This window comes from Nerophis lumbriciformis, linkage group LG27 (genome assembly GCF_033978685.3).
Source record: "Nerophis lumbriciformis linkage group LG27, RoL_Nlum_v2.1, whole genome shotgun sequence".
Taxonomy (NCBI): Eukaryota; Metazoa; Chordata; class Actinopteri; order Syngnathiformes; family Syngnathidae; genus Nerophis; species Nerophis lumbriciformis.
In genome coordinates this window covers 11971684-11988149 of record NC_084574.2, presented here as the reverse complement: position 1 = coordinate 11988149, position 16466 = coordinate 11971684, and the positions used below count along the sequence as shown (strand labels likewise).

At 38.3% G+C, this 16466-nt stretch overlaps 1 protein-coding gene across 1 annotated transcript in view; it reads left to right on the top strand.

Annotated features, from left to right (window-relative positions):
- Positions 1-16466, top strand: part of LOC133570156 (cytoplasmic phosphatidylinositol transfer protein 1-like) — a 152409-nt gene that overhangs the window by 132663 nt on the left and 3280 nt on the right. Inside the window, exons 6-9 of the mRNA XM_061922866.2 lie at positions 1019-1114; positions 7678-7833; positions 11993-12056; positions 14903-15246. Of these exons, the coding sequence (XP_061778850.2) occupies positions 1019-1114; positions 7678-7833; positions 11993-12056; positions 14903-15246 (660 nt within the window). The remainder of the gene's footprint in view (positions 1-1018; positions 1115-7677; positions 7834-11992; positions 12057-14902; positions 15247-16466) is intronic.

The window sequence follows — 16466 nt, the reverse complement described above, 5'->3', positions numbered from 1 at the left end:
ACCGCAAAATGAGCTAACATTACGCTAAAAGCGAATTAGCCTTCACCTCAAGCCAGGACTGCGAGCGAGCTGAGCTGCCGTTTAGGTTTCTAGAAGGTCAACGGGCTCATAGTGATGTTACTAGTAGTTGACTGGGAGGTGTTTACTATAATTTGGGGAGAGTCCGCAGCCTGATGCTTACCTGCTGATTGGCTGTTACCGCTCTGTTTGTAACCAATCAGATGGTTGTGTGGGTGGGACAATGCTGGGTGCTGTGTAGAGTACTGACAGAGACAGAAGGAAACGGAGGCGGCTACTTAATAAGTTTGTGTGGAAACTTGTTCGGTACACAACCGAACCGAAACCCCCGTACCAAAACGGTTCAATGCAAATACACGTACCGTTACACCCCGAAGTGAGACTCACATTTTTGCAAAAGTTCCATAAAAAACAGAATAGCCTCCTGTAACTCTGACAAAAATAGACTAAAATCAATTGTCTATTGTAGAGGATGCTGGTTTTCCAGTTTATACAAAGTAAGACTAATGGTGATTAGAGAAGTTCATGATATTTCTGGAAATGTAGACTCTAAAACGATTAAATACAACACTACTTCATAGCGATGGTGAGAAATGTGATTTATTTTTATAGTTGTTATTTTGAAAGCATTACTTTGTTTATCGTCCTGGAATAATGCTGCGGAAAACTACAGTTATTAGACAGCCTATGAATGTACCAGAAGACCATTCGGCTAAAGTCACCTGCACATCTCAGCACTTTTCTATGCGGCTTTAATATGCTCAGAAATATCTTGTTGGCATGTATAACGGATATTATGACAACAACAATAAAAATGATTGATTCATAAACACTGGTAAAGCGCAGTGCTTTTGAATGAAGCAGTTTGGCCTTAGTGCCCTCCATTGGTTTTATAAGGCATTACAATGCAGAGCCTGGCTCCTTCCAAGATTATTTTGATTTGTATTTTTTTTATTATCAATAATGGCATAGTAACTTGTTCTTTTCCCCCCCCCCCCAGATATTTCACTCCGAGCTGCAGGACCAGGAGAGGGAGGTGTGTTTTGTCGACATTGCCTACGACGACCTCCCTGAACGCCATTACAAAGAGGCAGAGGTAAGCTGGGGTTTGTGTCACAACATAGTTATCTGAGCATTAGACTATAAACTATTTCTTTATCGCTGCAAAAGTCTGGACCTGTACTCACAGGAAAGGGTAATTCCATTATTGCGCCCCCTATTTGTGGAATTGTCTGCTTTAGGTCACGATTTTTAAATCAAACTCAAAGACATTGCTCGTAGCTTTTATTTACACTGCAAAAAGTCAGTGTTCAAAAAGAAGGGAAAAAAAATACAAACATTAGGGGTATTTTATTTGAACTAAGCAAAATTATCTGCCAATAGAACAAGATAATTTGGCTTGTCAAAACTTTCCAAAACAATTAAAATGAGCTAACTTCAATAAACCCAAAAATGCCTTAAAATAAGTATATTCTCACTAATAACAAGTGCACTTTTTTTGATAGAAAAAAAAATATATGTAAGACCTTTTTGCTCAATATGTTGAAAAATATTCTTAAATGAAGTAAATGCTAGTGCCTTTATCTTGACATAATGATATGTGCTCGGCATTACATTTCTTGAAACCAGCAAACTTATACTAAAAACTAGTTTATTTTTCTTAATGGAAAGGCAACGAGGCAACCGCTTGTTACTCTCGGGGTCTCCTAGCCGCTCAGGCAAATCACATGGTCTAAAAATGCATTTTTCCATCGATAACATGACATCATCGCGCCAACTGCGTGCTCTTTCAGTCAATTAGTGCGCATACAATTACATTTTTTAATTGTAATTTTGAAGAATTCATCTGAATGTGCATGAACTATTTCTGTTCAAAAGTTAAAAATGTCACATGTTAAATGTTTAAATATTAACTGTCAGTTTACTGTACTGTGCCAACTGTACTACTATATGAGTACGTATTTTCTATTGTTTCATTGAAAATAAAACAGCAAAGTTCATTAGGCTGTCATCTGTTTTAATTATGAGACACAATTGTGTCAAAGTCATGATTTGTTCTCATGCTTGAAATAAGAAATTATTACTTTAAAAAAGTAGTTTTATACTTGTGAGTGTTGATGACACAGCTTTGCAACAGTTGATATTCTAGTTTCAAGCATGTTTTACTCAATATAGCTCATCAAATCTCAGCAACAAGTTGTAATATCTTACTAAGATCATTTAGGACCAAAACACTTAAAACAAGTAAAACACTCTAACATACAATCTGCTTAGTGAGAAGAATTATCTTATCTGACAGAATATAAGCAAATATCACCCTTATTTGACATATTTAATCTTACTTAGATTTCAGTTTTTGCAGTGTACCACATGCCAATTTAATTATTTCTATTTAGTTTAACTACATATTTATGTAATATTGATGCATTTTACTAATTATATTGTATCATATTTATTTATTTTATGCTAATAATATATTTGAGTTGTATTGAGGCTATTTCCAGCGTTTCCTCGACACTGGGGGCTCTGATGTGCCACGGCTGCTGTGGCTCTGGCTCATGGGTTCCTCGGCAAGAGGACTCCCTGGTCCCTTGCTGGGTGCCCTGTATCAGGTTCCGCCCAGTCGTGGCCCCTCATCATGCAGCTCCTGGTGCACTTGGCTCCTTAAGATAGTGTTTTTTCACTTAATTGTTCTGTGCTCAGGTGTCCAATTTTTACATGCATTTTATTGTCTGGTAGACGAAAAAGAGGTTTAGGGTGGGTTGTCTGATTGTTTTTAAATGTAAAGCACTGTGCTACATTTTCTGTTTGAAAAGTGCTTTATAGGGATGGGAATTGATAAGATTTTCCCGGTTCCTATTCCATTTTCGATTCTGCTTAATGAATTGATTCCTTAACGGTTCTCTAATCGATTCTTATTTGGGGGGAAAAAAGAGGGAAAAAAATGTGGATTAGCCTCAATTTTGTTTAGTTTAGAGCAGGGGTGGGCAATTAATTTTTACCGGGGGCCGCATGAGCAACCCGAGCACTGCTTGAGGGCCACATCGACAATATTTCAATTAAATTTTGCTCAATATTATTTTTGATATATACCGTAAAATAAATAATAATACTTTCATTTAACCTAACTTAACTTTATACCAAAAGCACTGCTTTGGAAATAATTTGTACCCCTTTCAGAGATCACATTTAGTTGCCCTTAAACATCCTCATGTTGCACAATGAAATGTAAGCATAGGATGAAGTGTGCATTCCTGTAACTTTCTCTCGTATCAGCATTCCATGATTAATATCAATAAATTAAAATGAATAATAAATGACAGTAAAATAAGCACACGTATGACTGAGGAGTCATAGTGTAACTTTGTGTGGTGTTTGAGTTGTCCGACTTTTTGTGTGGCCATAAACGCACCAGTGGTTTAGTGGTATGCGTGTTGGTGACAGATGACAAGTTGCTTTTGGCCTGGTTTGTACGGCAGAAAATGACTAGTTTTTCCAGATAGAAGTGTTTTACTCATGTTTTTGGTGTGGTTATGGCCGAATATAAACAGTTTTGCTCAATAAAGTGATCAATATAATTCCTGGCCTCGGAGCATCTCGATAGACGTTACAATAATTGAACAGTGTTGACGAACACCGTTAGGGCCGCTTGTTGTCACTGTCACTCAGAGTTGCATTGCAAAATTACACAGAAGAAATGTGTTTATTTTGTTTAGAATTCAGATGGGATTTGATTTGGTGCGCGGCATATATTTGCTGTGCAGAGGACGCTTGAGCAGTGCGCAATTGCACAGGCGCGCACCTTAAAGGGAACGTTGCTTGGCAGTCCATGTCTTGTTGAAAACACGCCAACTTTTCTCTTTTTAGCGTCTCGGGAGTAACCGTGCATCACTTGTCGCTGTGCACCTTCACTCACAGGTTACACACGGACATACGTCCATAAATAACACTTTTCAAAATAAAAGCAGCACAGTTGTATTGCGCGCACGACATAGATGTTTTTTCAACTTTATTTTGTAATTTGTGATTGCAGCTGTTCACATTCACTCACAATCACGCACGCGCATACGTCCACACGGAAGTAATACAAAACGCTTTTCAAAACAAAAGCAGCACCATTGTATTGCACACTCGACATAGACACTTTTTTAAATGTATTTTGTAATTTATGATTGGCCTCACGCGGGCCGGACAGGGACGCAGAATGCCCAGGTCTGGTTTAGAGCATGGGTGTCAAAGTCATTTTAGATCGGGTGCCACATAGAGAAAAATCTACTCCCAAGTGGGCCTGACTGGTGAAATCACGGCACGATAACTTAAAAGTAAAGGCAACTTCAGATTGTTTTCTTTGTTTAAAAATAGAACAAGCACATTCGGAAAATGTACAAATGGTTTTTTTTTTGTTTTTTTTTACACTTGCATGTTGCGGTTAACAGTATTCTATTTGTTATTGTTTATACTTTCTGAATAGATTGTGATAACGCTCATCAGTCAACTCATTGGTGTTCATTTTCAATCTATAAAGATAAAAAAATATCAAAATCAAATTACAGGATGTTTATGTAGTTTGATCAATTTCCTCGACTGGTGCACTAACATGTGATTTTTATTTTATTTTTTATTTATTTTTTTACATATGTAGCATAATCTACAAAGATACAAAGAATTGCTATTGTGACATCTAGTGGACACGTTTAGAACAGCAGTTTCTTTCATTCAAAAATTTCGGCTCATTTGTAGACTTGGCAAACTCATCCCGCGGGCCGGATAAAACCTGTCAGGCCCACGGGCCGTACATTTGACACCCCTGGTTTAGAGGTACTGTATTATATATATATATATATATATATATATGTGTGTGTGTGTGTATATGTATGTGTATATATGTATATACATGTATATATGTATGTGTATATGTATATTATTATATAATTATTATATATAATATAATTATATTATTATTATATATTATATATACATATATTTATATGTATATATTATATATACGGTAATATTATGACGAATTTAGCAAAATGTGGAAATTACACAATCATGTAACATGTGATATTAACTTATTAAATGCAAAGTGAGATGTCAAGCATTTTATTTGTTATAATTTTGATGATTGTGGCTTATAGTTGATCAAAAGCTTGAATTGAAAATCTCAGTAAAAAGTAGGGTTTCAAAAAGTGTGCGCCAAGATCATCAAATGATAGACTCATTTTGCATGTAATGAGTTAATTTCACAGATTAGTTTCACATTTAAAGTTAATTGCTGACATGAATGGACTTGTACACTGTATTCAAATGTTTTGAGTTTCACCTGTATAACATGACTGAGAAAATCTGCTGGGAGGAAAACATGCAACTTTTCTCTGACTACAATGAAACCTTCACCTACCGAAAATCAGGAGTGTCTACTGTAGCAAATAGACCACAAACTTAGTCGCTGCTCGGTGACATTCGTCGTGAACTGGAGAATGAACTGCACGCCTTGGAGCCAGTCCGAATCTGTCTCTCGTCATGCTCATCTAAATTTTAATTTAACAAATAGTGCTAACATGATAGGCGGTGAGTTGATACCTTACTGCTGCCTGGGATGAGATCGGTACGGTTCAAAAATACGACTTTAATTTAAAATTAGTGTTCAAATATTTTAGAAAATTGTTTGCATGTCCTCCCCTTGAAGAACTAGCAGCTTTAGAATTAATACAAGTAGCTCTGTTGCAATCTTTTCTTGTAAAAAGTTAGTTTGTTTTGACCGAGTCTTGCCATTTTGAGATCTGACTTCACTACAAAGTATTGCTGTCCAGATACCAATATTTTGGTACTTTTCTCAACAAAGGGGACCACAATAAATTGCATTATTATAACAAAAAATCTTAGGGCACATTAAACGTCTTTCTTATTGCAAGTTTGTCCTTAAATAAAATACTGAACATACAAGACAACTTGTCTTTTATTAGTAAGTAAGCAAACAAAGGCTCCTAATTTCGCTGCTGACATATGCAGTAACATATTGTGTCATTTTCCATTCTATTTTGTCAAAATTATTGGGGACAAGTGGAAGAAAATTAATTATTACCGTATTTTTCGGACTATAAGTCGCAGTTTTTTTCATAGTTTGGCCGGGCTCCATTGCGACTTGTGTTTTTTTCCTTCTTTATCATGCATTTTTGGCAAGTGCGACTTATACTCCAAAAAAATACGGTAATCTACTTGTTCATTTACTGTTATCTGCTTACTTTCTCTTTTAACATGTTCGATCTACACTTCTGTTAAAATGTAATAATCATTTGTTCTTCTGTTTGATACTTTACATTAGTTTTGGATGATACCACAGATATTAGTTTTGGATGATACCACAGATTTGGGTATCAATCCGATACCATGTCGTTACAAGATCATACATTGGTCATCATTTAAGTCATGTGTCCAGGGACATATCTCCTGAGTTTATAAACATAATATAAACCAGTACTTTTCAGAGGCGGTATAGTACCGAATATGAATATTGATACAAATAAAGTTTGATCAATATCATAAAACATGTTTGTTGAGCATAATCAAAGCTTATTCAATCATTCAGTATATATTTACAATGTAAATATATAATAGTTGCTTATTATTGGACAAGCGGTAGAAAATGGATGGATTATTGAACGGTAGAAGGTTTTCAACCCTAATGGGATGTTTTGTTTTCGGCCCCAAATAGTGGACTTCTTTTCAGTTGATTGCCACAAAATTAAACTGCATTAATACTTGTTTTGGTGTGATTTTCAGGATATAATACTATTATACAAAAATACACTAAAGCCTTACAAAAAGAGTTGAAGAAAAATTGCTATTTTTTGGAACTTTTGCCCATCCACAATTCCTGTGTGAGACTAGTCTTTTTCATCTATTCCGCCTATAAAAGCCCTCTTAAAAAAAAAAGTTTTATATACATGCTGTTTATGTAATGTATTAACCGGCACATTCATGATAACATGTTATAATTACAGTATTTTGGTCATTTTAAGCATTGCCGTAACATTTTTCCTGGGCTTATTGATTTCACAAAGCGCATAGCAACGAACGAGTAAATCAACAAGTACGCGTTCTGTTTGCTACCACAAACCATGGGAGCTGACCAGAACTACCGTATTTTTCGGAGTATAAGTTGCACCGGAGTATAAGTCGCACCTGCCGAAAATGCATAATAAAAAAGGAAAAAAACATATAAGTCGCTGTGGAACCCAGCCAAACTATGAAAAAAAACTGCGACTTATAGTCCGAAATATACAGTAGTCCAATTTCCTTTTAGATCAGTGGTCCTCAACCTTTTGGAGCCCCCTTGTGGTCCTGCAGACCTCTGAAAGGGGGAGGGTGTGACGGTGGTGACATCATGATGTATGAATAAAGGGAGGGCAATATTTACAGTGTACACTTATCACACCAATCACTACAGTAAACACCCAGAAAACAAAAAAAAGTTAAATGGATGTCACTTCAAACAACATTTTTTGGGGGACTGCTGGTTAGGGACCATTGCTTTAGATACTTTGAACTATTTTTTTCATTCTTTTTTTTTTTGCAGCACTTTATGTATTAACTGTGCTTTGCAGTACAGTGTTGTCTTAACTGTTTGCCTGTGTGGTCTTCAATGCGCCATTGCAGGACTTGCGATACTTCAAGTCAGAGAAGACGTCGCGAGGCCTGCTTCAGGAGGGCTGGATCGACACGCAGAATCCCATCATGTGCTCGTACAAACTGGTCACGGTCAAGTTTGAGGTGTGGGGTCTGCAGACACGTGTGGAGCAGTTTGTGCATAAGGTCAGAGGTCACTCACACAGAATGCTGTAGATTTGGGTTTCAATTAGAGATGTCCGATAATGACTTTTTTGACGATATTCCGATATATATATGACTGTATATATCAACCGATATATACAGTCGTGGAATTAACACATTTTTATGCCTAATTTTGTTGTGATACCCCGCTGGATGCATTAAACAATGTAACAAGGTTTTCCAAAATAAATCAACTCAAGTTAAGGAAAAAATGCCAACATGGCACTGCCATATTTATTATTGAAGTCACAAAGTGCATTATTTTTTTTAACATACCTCAAAACAGCAGCTTGGAATTTGGGACATGCTCTCCCTGAGAGAGCATGAAGAGGTTGAGGCGGGGGGTGTATATTGTAGCGTCCCGGAAGAGTTAGTGCTACAAGGGGTTCTGGGTATTTGTTCTGTTGTGTTTATGTTGTGTTACGGTGCGGATGTTCTCCCCAAATGTGTTTGTCATTCTTGTTTTGTGTGGATTCACAGTGTGGCGCATATTTGTAACAGTAAGATTAAATAACTCAAATAAGGATGATATTTGCTTATTTTCTGTCTGATAAGATCATTCTTCTCACTAAGCAGATTTTATGTTAGAGTGTTTTACTTGTTTTAAGGGTTTTGGTCCTAAATGATCTCAGTAAGATATTACAGCTTGTTGCTGAGATTTGATGAGCTATATTGAGTAAAACATGCTTGAAACTAGAATATCAACTGTTGCAAAGCTGTGTCATCAACACTCACAAGTATAAAAGTACTTTTTTAAAGTAATCATTTCTTATTTCAAGCATGAAAAAAAAAAATCATGATGCCGAGCGCATATCATTGTCAAGATAATGGCACTAGCATTTACTTAATTTAAGAATATTTTTCAACATTGAGCAAAAAGGTCTTTTTTTTTTTTTCTACCAAGAAAAGTGCACTTGTTATTAGTAAGAATATACTTATTTTAAGGTATTTTTGAGTTCATTGATTTTAGCTAATTAGGACCCTATTGTATTTCTAGCGTTTTATTATTATACCGCCGCCACTTTGAGCTGTAATTTGACTCCTTTAACATTCTTCAAAACTCACCAAATTAGACACACACATCAGGACTGGCGAAAATTGCGATCTAATCAAAAAACCAAACCCCCAAAACTGAAAATTGCCCCCTAGGAAGAAAACACAGACAAAACTGCCTGTAACTCCCAGTAGGAATGTCGTAGATACATGAAACAAAAACCTCTATGTAGGTCTCATTTAGACCTATATTCATACACTGACAACTCCCAGCAAAAATCAACAGGAAGTTGGCAATTCCCCCTTCAAAACAAAGTTGTGTAAAAACAGTCACCTTTTTCAAACATTATCTCCTCTGAACGCGTTTGTCGTGTCGGCTTCAAAGTAGCCACAGGAGAGGATTGAACCCTTCTGATTAAAAAGTGATGAAAGAGTTTTAATTACTGCTCCGGTTTGGATTAATGAGCCCTCAAAGTCGGTCCCGTCCATCGCTGCTTGCAGCTTTAATTTTACTTGTTTTGGAAAAGTCTTGACAAGCCAAATTTTCTTGTTCTATTGGCAGATAATTTGCTTAGTTCAAATAAAATACCCCTATTTTTGTATTTTTCTTGTTTTGAAAGTCTTGACAAGCCAAATTTTCTTGTTCTATTAGCAGATAATTTTTGCTTAGTTCAAATAAAATACCCCTAATTTTTGTAAAATGTTTTTCTTGTTTTTGAACACTGTCTTTTTGCAGTGTGCAACTTATGGAATGTCAGGACTAAAATCTTAAACTCAATGTGGAATTTAACTGGAAGCCAATGAAGACTGGATAGAAGGGGGTGATATGGGCTGTTCTGGGTGCACCGGTCAAAAGTCTGCAATAAAATTAGGGTTGTCAGATGATTGTTTCGTTAATTTTGGTATTTTGATTAATCTTGACTAATCCAGGTCATTACTTGCTTGCATTAAAGTTTGCTTAGGAAAATACCCCAATATCTTCACACTAATGTAACTTTGTCAGAATATGATACAGGATCTTTTTATTTGAATGTGATTTATTTTGCACAAAACTTGGTAACAGTTTAATCTAAAGTTCTTTCAGGCTGTATTTTGGAGTCAAATTTGCAAGCAAGCACACCAGACGGAGTCTCCTCACTCGTTTTCGTACTGACGTATGCATTGATCAGATCACTGAACGTATAGCGGTTCAGGTAAAAAAGAGTGTACGGTCAAATTAAATTCCTCAATCGAAGTGTGTTCATAATTAATGTGATTTTTTTTTTTGTGACTAATCACATGAGTTAAGTCGTTAATTTTGACAGCTCAAAATAAAACTCAACAAAAACAATTTACATAGCTCAGCCTGTTAGATTATTGGTGTCAGGTTGCAGTTATCAGGTAATTCCATGAGTTTGAGGTGTGCTGGCAGAAGTCAACCCCTTGTCATTTTTCTTGTCAGTGGAAGTTGTAATAGCTGCTAAATACTGCCATCTGCTGGGTCATTTGAGGAATAACATTACATTGGCAGTCAGATTGCTTTGTTGATATGGATCTGCTTAAACCATGGGTGTCAAACTCTGGCCCGCCGTGTAATTTCACTTGGCCCTTGAGGCGATATCGAATTAACACTATAGCTGGCCCGCAGATTCTATTCAGTGGCGGTGCCGCGGTAACACCGCATTCACCGCTAATTCTCATACTTGCCAACCCTCCCGGGAGAGTACCAGATTTCAGCGCCCGTCCCGAAAATCGTCACATCCACTTTTCATCCAACGTGTGCTGGCCCAGTCACATATGTGCCGCTTCTGCACGCACATTTAAGTGAATGCAATGCATACTTGATCAACAGCAATACAATTTACACTGAGGGTTGCTGTATAAACAACTTAAGTTTTGTTAGAAATATGCGCCACACTGTAAACCCACACCAAACAAGAATGACAAACACATTTCGGGAGAACATCCGCTACAAGGTGGGGGGGGGGGGGGGGGGGGGGGGGGGGTGGCGGGGTTTGGTAGTAGCGGGGGTGTATATTGTAATGTCCCGGAAGAGTTAGTGCTGCAAAGGCTTCTGGGTATTTGTTCTGTTGTGTTTATGTTACGGTGCGGATGTTCTCTAGAAATGTGTTTGTCATTCTTGTTTGGTGTGGATTCACAGTGTGGCGTATATTTCAAACATTGTTAAAGTTGTTTATACGGCCACCCTCAGTGTGACCTGTATCGCTGTTGAACAAGTATGCATGCATTCCCGTATGTGTTCATTCAGAAGCCGCACATATCTTGTGATTGGGCCGGCACGTTGTTAAAATGGATGAAAAGCGGACGTGACGACAGCTCATAGCGGACGTTAAAGGCAGTATCTTTAAGACACGCACCCAAGACTGTGGTCCGGGTGGGCTACGAGATATAATGACTAATGAACACCTTCGTTCGATAATGAAGGTTGCCTCAGCTCAAAGCCTGAGCCCCGACATTAATGAACTAGCATCCAAGTAAAGATGGCAGGTATCTGGCTTGGGCACATCAGATTAGATCAGTGTGTTGCAAACTGAGCAGTTTAAAGTCCTGAATGGTTGGTTTATTCATTATTTTATTTTTAAATTTATTAGCCTGTGGAAAAAGTTAATGTTGATATTTACCTCAGAAGGCTGCAAATAGAAAATAGGCATTCAATTTTTATTTAAATTGTATTTGATATGCCATTGATATTTTTTAATTATTTTTATTTGAAACTTGATTTTGCATGTCACTACAAAGTTTTATAAGCCTTGCTTGTTCAATATTCAATGCAAAACTTGTTTGGGTCCCTATTAAAAGGTTAATTTGTTCAACCTTGGCCCGCGGCTTTGTTCAATTTTAAATTTTGGCCCACTCTAGATTTTAGTTTGACACCCCTGGCTTAAACTGATAAGCCGTTAATGTTAGTTTAAATATTCTACAAACTGGGTTTCATCAACAGTCGCTATACTGTGCTCATCTGAAAATGCTAAATTGTTTGGTCAAACCGCAGTTCTTGCTGCCGCCTGCTTGTACTGTAACTACCAGGTGAGACAAATCATGATTCACAACACTTTTGTTGTTGTTGTTTCAATCACTAGAATACATTGTTTGCTTTTGAACAAAGTTGTATTGCATTCTATCACAAGTAAACCATGTTTTGTTACAGGTGATTCGGGACATCTTGCTGCTTGGACACAGGCAGGCTTTCGCTTGGGTGGATGAATGGATTGGTGAGTCACTAGTCCGAGCTTTTTTACTTGCAATTATTCACAATGATACCATACACTCTATATTGACTAACGTATTGACAAACACCATGTTAATCAATTGGCCTCTAATTCTTACCCAGACATTTTGGGCAATTTTTGTTCCGTGGGAACAATTTGGGGAAGTAACTTTTTCTGTCACAAACCTCTTAGAAAGTCTTCCCAGAAATAACTGCCAATTTTGCATTTTCACCCACTACCTGTTAATGCAACAATGACATCATGGCCTGTTACTTAAGTCAATATAGCTGTAAGCTATTCACATTAGATAAATACAAACCCCGTTTCCATATGAGTTGGGAAATTGTGTTAGATGTAAATATAAACGGAATGCAATGATTTGCAAATCCTTTCCAAACCATATTCAATTGAATGCACTACAAAGACAAGATATTTGATGTTCAAACTCATAAACTTTATTTTATTTTTTTTGCAAATTATAATTAACTTAGAATTTCATGGCTGCAACACGTGCCAAAGTAGTTGGGAAAGGGCATGTTCACCACTGTGTTACTTCACCTTTTCTTTTAACAACACTCAATAAACGATTGGGAACTGAGGAAACTAATTGTTGAAGCTTTGAAAGTGGAATTCTTTCCCATTCTTGTTTTATGTGGAGCTTCAGTCGTTCAACAGTACGGGGTCTCCGCTGTCGTATTTTACGCTTCATAATGCGCCACACATTTTCGATGGGAGACAGGTCGGGACTGCAGGCGGGCCAGGAAAGTACCCGCACTCTTTTTTGAATTCCTCCCAGGGAATTCAAGTCACAAGTCGCTCCCAAGCTCTTTACAACACTTAAAGCTGAGTTGAAAAACCACCAGAGACAGAATAGGTATTTTGTAATATATTTTCAAAGCTTTGCAGATATACATTTGAGACCAGTCCAGCATAGAACATTCTATCGCCCCGCCAAACTGGTCAGTCCCCCCCCGAAACACCCTCTCCCCTCTTAAGTCGCAGGCAGTCATCTTTCTCTAGCCAAAACAAATGCTTATTATCGCTCTCTCTAACATTCCTCACTTCAAGGTTAAGCACACAGTTTTGCAGACAACCAAAAGACCACATTTGGAAGAAAAACACTAGCTGTTTTGTAATATGACAATGAAATCAAAAGAAGTAACATTTAAATTCGGATATATGTAAATATCTGCCTCCGACAGAAGCCACGCTGTTGTAACACATGCTGATTGTGGCTTGGCATTGTCTTGCTGAAATAAGCAGGGGCGTCCATGGAAAAAGACGGCACTTAGATGGCAGCATATGTTGTTCCAAAACCTGTATGTACCTTTCAGCATTAATGGTGCTTTCACAGATGTGTAAGTTCCCCTTTCCTTGGGCACTAATGCACCCCCATACCATCACAGATGCTGGCTTTTGAACTTTGCATCGATAACAGTCTGGATGGTTCGCTTCCCCTTTGGTCCGGATGACACGATGTTGAATATTTCCAAAAACAATTTGAAATGTGGACTCGTCAGACCACAGAACACTTTTCCACTTTGCGTCAGTCTGTCTTAGATGATCTCGGGCCCAGAGAAGCCGGCGGCGTTTCTGGATGTTGTTGATAAATGGCTTTCGCTTTGCATAGTAGAGCTTTAACTTGCACTTACAGATGTAGCGACAAACTGTATTTAGTGACAGTGGTTTTCTGAAGTGTTCCTGAGCCCATGTGGTGATATCCTTTAGAGATTGATGTCGGTTTTTGATACAGTGCCGTCTGAGGGATCGAAGGTCACGGTCATTCAATGTTGGTTTCCGGTGATTTCTCCAGATTCTCTGAACTTTTTGATGATATTATGGACCGTAGATGTTGAAATCCCTAAATTTCTTGCAATTGCACTTTGAAAAACGTTCTTAAACTCTTTGACTATTTGCTCACGCAGTTGTGGACAAAGAGGTGTACCTCGCCCCATCCTTTCTTGTGAAAGACTGAGCAGTTTTTTGGGAAGCTGTTTTTATACCCAATCATGGCACCCACCTGTTCCCAATTAGCCTGCACACCTGTGGGATGTTCCAAATAAGTGTTTGATGAGCATTCCTTAACTTTATCAGTATTTATTGCCACCTTTCCCAACTTCTTTGTCACGTGTTGCTGGCATCAAATTCTAAAGTTAATGATTATTTGCAAAAAAAAAAAAAGATTATCAGTTTGAACATCAAATATGTTGTCTTTGTAGCATATTCAACTGAATATGGGTTGAAAATGATTTGCAAATCATTGTATTCAGTTTATATTTACATCTAACACAATTTCCCAACTCATATGGAAACAGGGTTTGTACATGAAGTATTGCAGAACTGATTGGAGTGTGCATGTGCATTCACCTGAGCTGCACCCTTTTCACCCAACTCTTCAACTACCGATCCTTTATCCTCTGACTGCCTTAGTGCCTTGATCCTGTTTGACTTTTAAAACTTGGTATGTTGTGTGGAAGCTGCATGGATTCAAAAGATGCCACAACCTTCTTCTTTCCCAATGGTCTATACTTCACTACCCTGTAACACTCATCCACAACCTGTTTAGCTAGGGATTGATTGTGGACCGAGAATGCCCGAATCCTTTCCACCTTGACCAGTTTGTTTTTCCTCTGGGGTGTTTCTACTTTGTTCTCCAAAAAGTTCCATCTCACTTTTCCTTATCGGTCTTCTTCTTGGGATGCTTTCCTTTACAAACCCATGCCATCTATATAAAGCACTCTACAATATCTTCTTGCCACCTTGTCCCTATCCTTTCCAACCTGTCTCAACTGGAGTGCCGTTTGAGTTGGAAGTTACCAGATTTGCCCCATCTTCCTTCCTTCTTCCAGATATGAGTTTGGATGACGTGCGGGATTACGAAAAAAAAATGCACGAGGAAACCAACGTTAAGGTTTGCAAAGAGCAGGGAGCAGCAATTGCACCTTCTGAGCAGTCCGCAGCAATTGCACCTTCTGAGCAGTCCGCAGCAAATGCACCTTCTGAGCAGTCTGCAGCAATTGCACCTTCTGAGCAGTCCGCAGCAATTGCACCTTCTGAGCAGTCCGCAGCAAATGCACCTTCTGAGCAGTCCGCAGCAAATGCACCTTCTGAGCAGTCCGCAGCAAATGCACCCTCTGAGCAGTCCGCAGCAAATGCACCTTCCGCAGCAAAGATCCCGAAGGGAGAAGCAAGTGTATGTGAACTTTTTTTTTTTCTTCCATTTTTTCTGAAGTGTCTCATTTGAAACCCTCGATGGACACAATTTCAAAAAGAAGACTGAAGTGGCAGCAATTAACTCAAAGGGGTCATATTGTGATTTATTTTGAAAACCCTTCCTTGTGGTCTACATCAGGGGGGTTCTTAACATTTTTGACCTCGGGGTACCTAAATATCCACTAGAGATGGGCCTGGGTCCCACTCTAAAATCAAGAGGAAGATTATTTATTCCGTCTTAATATTTAGCGTATTCAATAATTATACCTAACCTACATAGTTTACAACCTTGTCTAATGATATGAAACCATGTGTTAATTGCAAATATTATTTATTTAACGCATAACCTGATTTAGAAACATAACTACCGTATTTTTCGGAGTATAAGTCGCACCGGCCAAAAATGCATAATAAAGAAGGAAAAAAACATAAGTCGCACTAGAGTATTAGTCGCATTTTTGGGGGAAATTTATTTGATAAAACCCAACACCAAGAATAGACATTTGAAAGGCAATTTAAAATAAATAAAGAATAGTGAACAACAGGCTGAATAAGTGTACGTTATATGAGGCATAAATAACCAACTGGTATGTTAACGTAACATATTATGGTAAGAGTTATTCAAATAACTATAACATATAGAACATGCTATACGTTTACCAAACAATCTGTCATTCCTAATCGCTAAATCCCATGAAATCTTATACGTCTAGTCCAGGGGTCGACAACCCGCGGCTCCGGAGCCGCATGCGGCTCTTTGATCACTCTGATGCGGCTCAGCAGCTTACTTGCTGAACCCCCCAATTTTCCCGTGAGACTTCCGGATTTCAGTGCCTCTCGCAGAAAACTCCCGGGATTAATATTCTCCGATTTTCACTCTTACAGCTATAATAAGGGCGTGCCATGATGGTACAGCATTTGGCGCTCTCTACAATCTGTATTAACAGCGTGCCCCCCCCCCCCCCCCCCCCCCGCCACCGTGTAACCTGTGTGGTTGTTGACCAAGTATGCCTTGCTGTCTCTTACGTGAGCAAGCGGAAACACCATACAACGTGTGGCTGATCAGGCACGCTGGTTGTAGTGGGCGCTATATGCTGTACCATCACGGCACGCATGACGCTGACAAGCGCCATTCATTTAAAACCCGCGTGCCGCACCAGCTCTCAAATTCCATATAAAAGTGTGGGCAGCGTGTCTGAG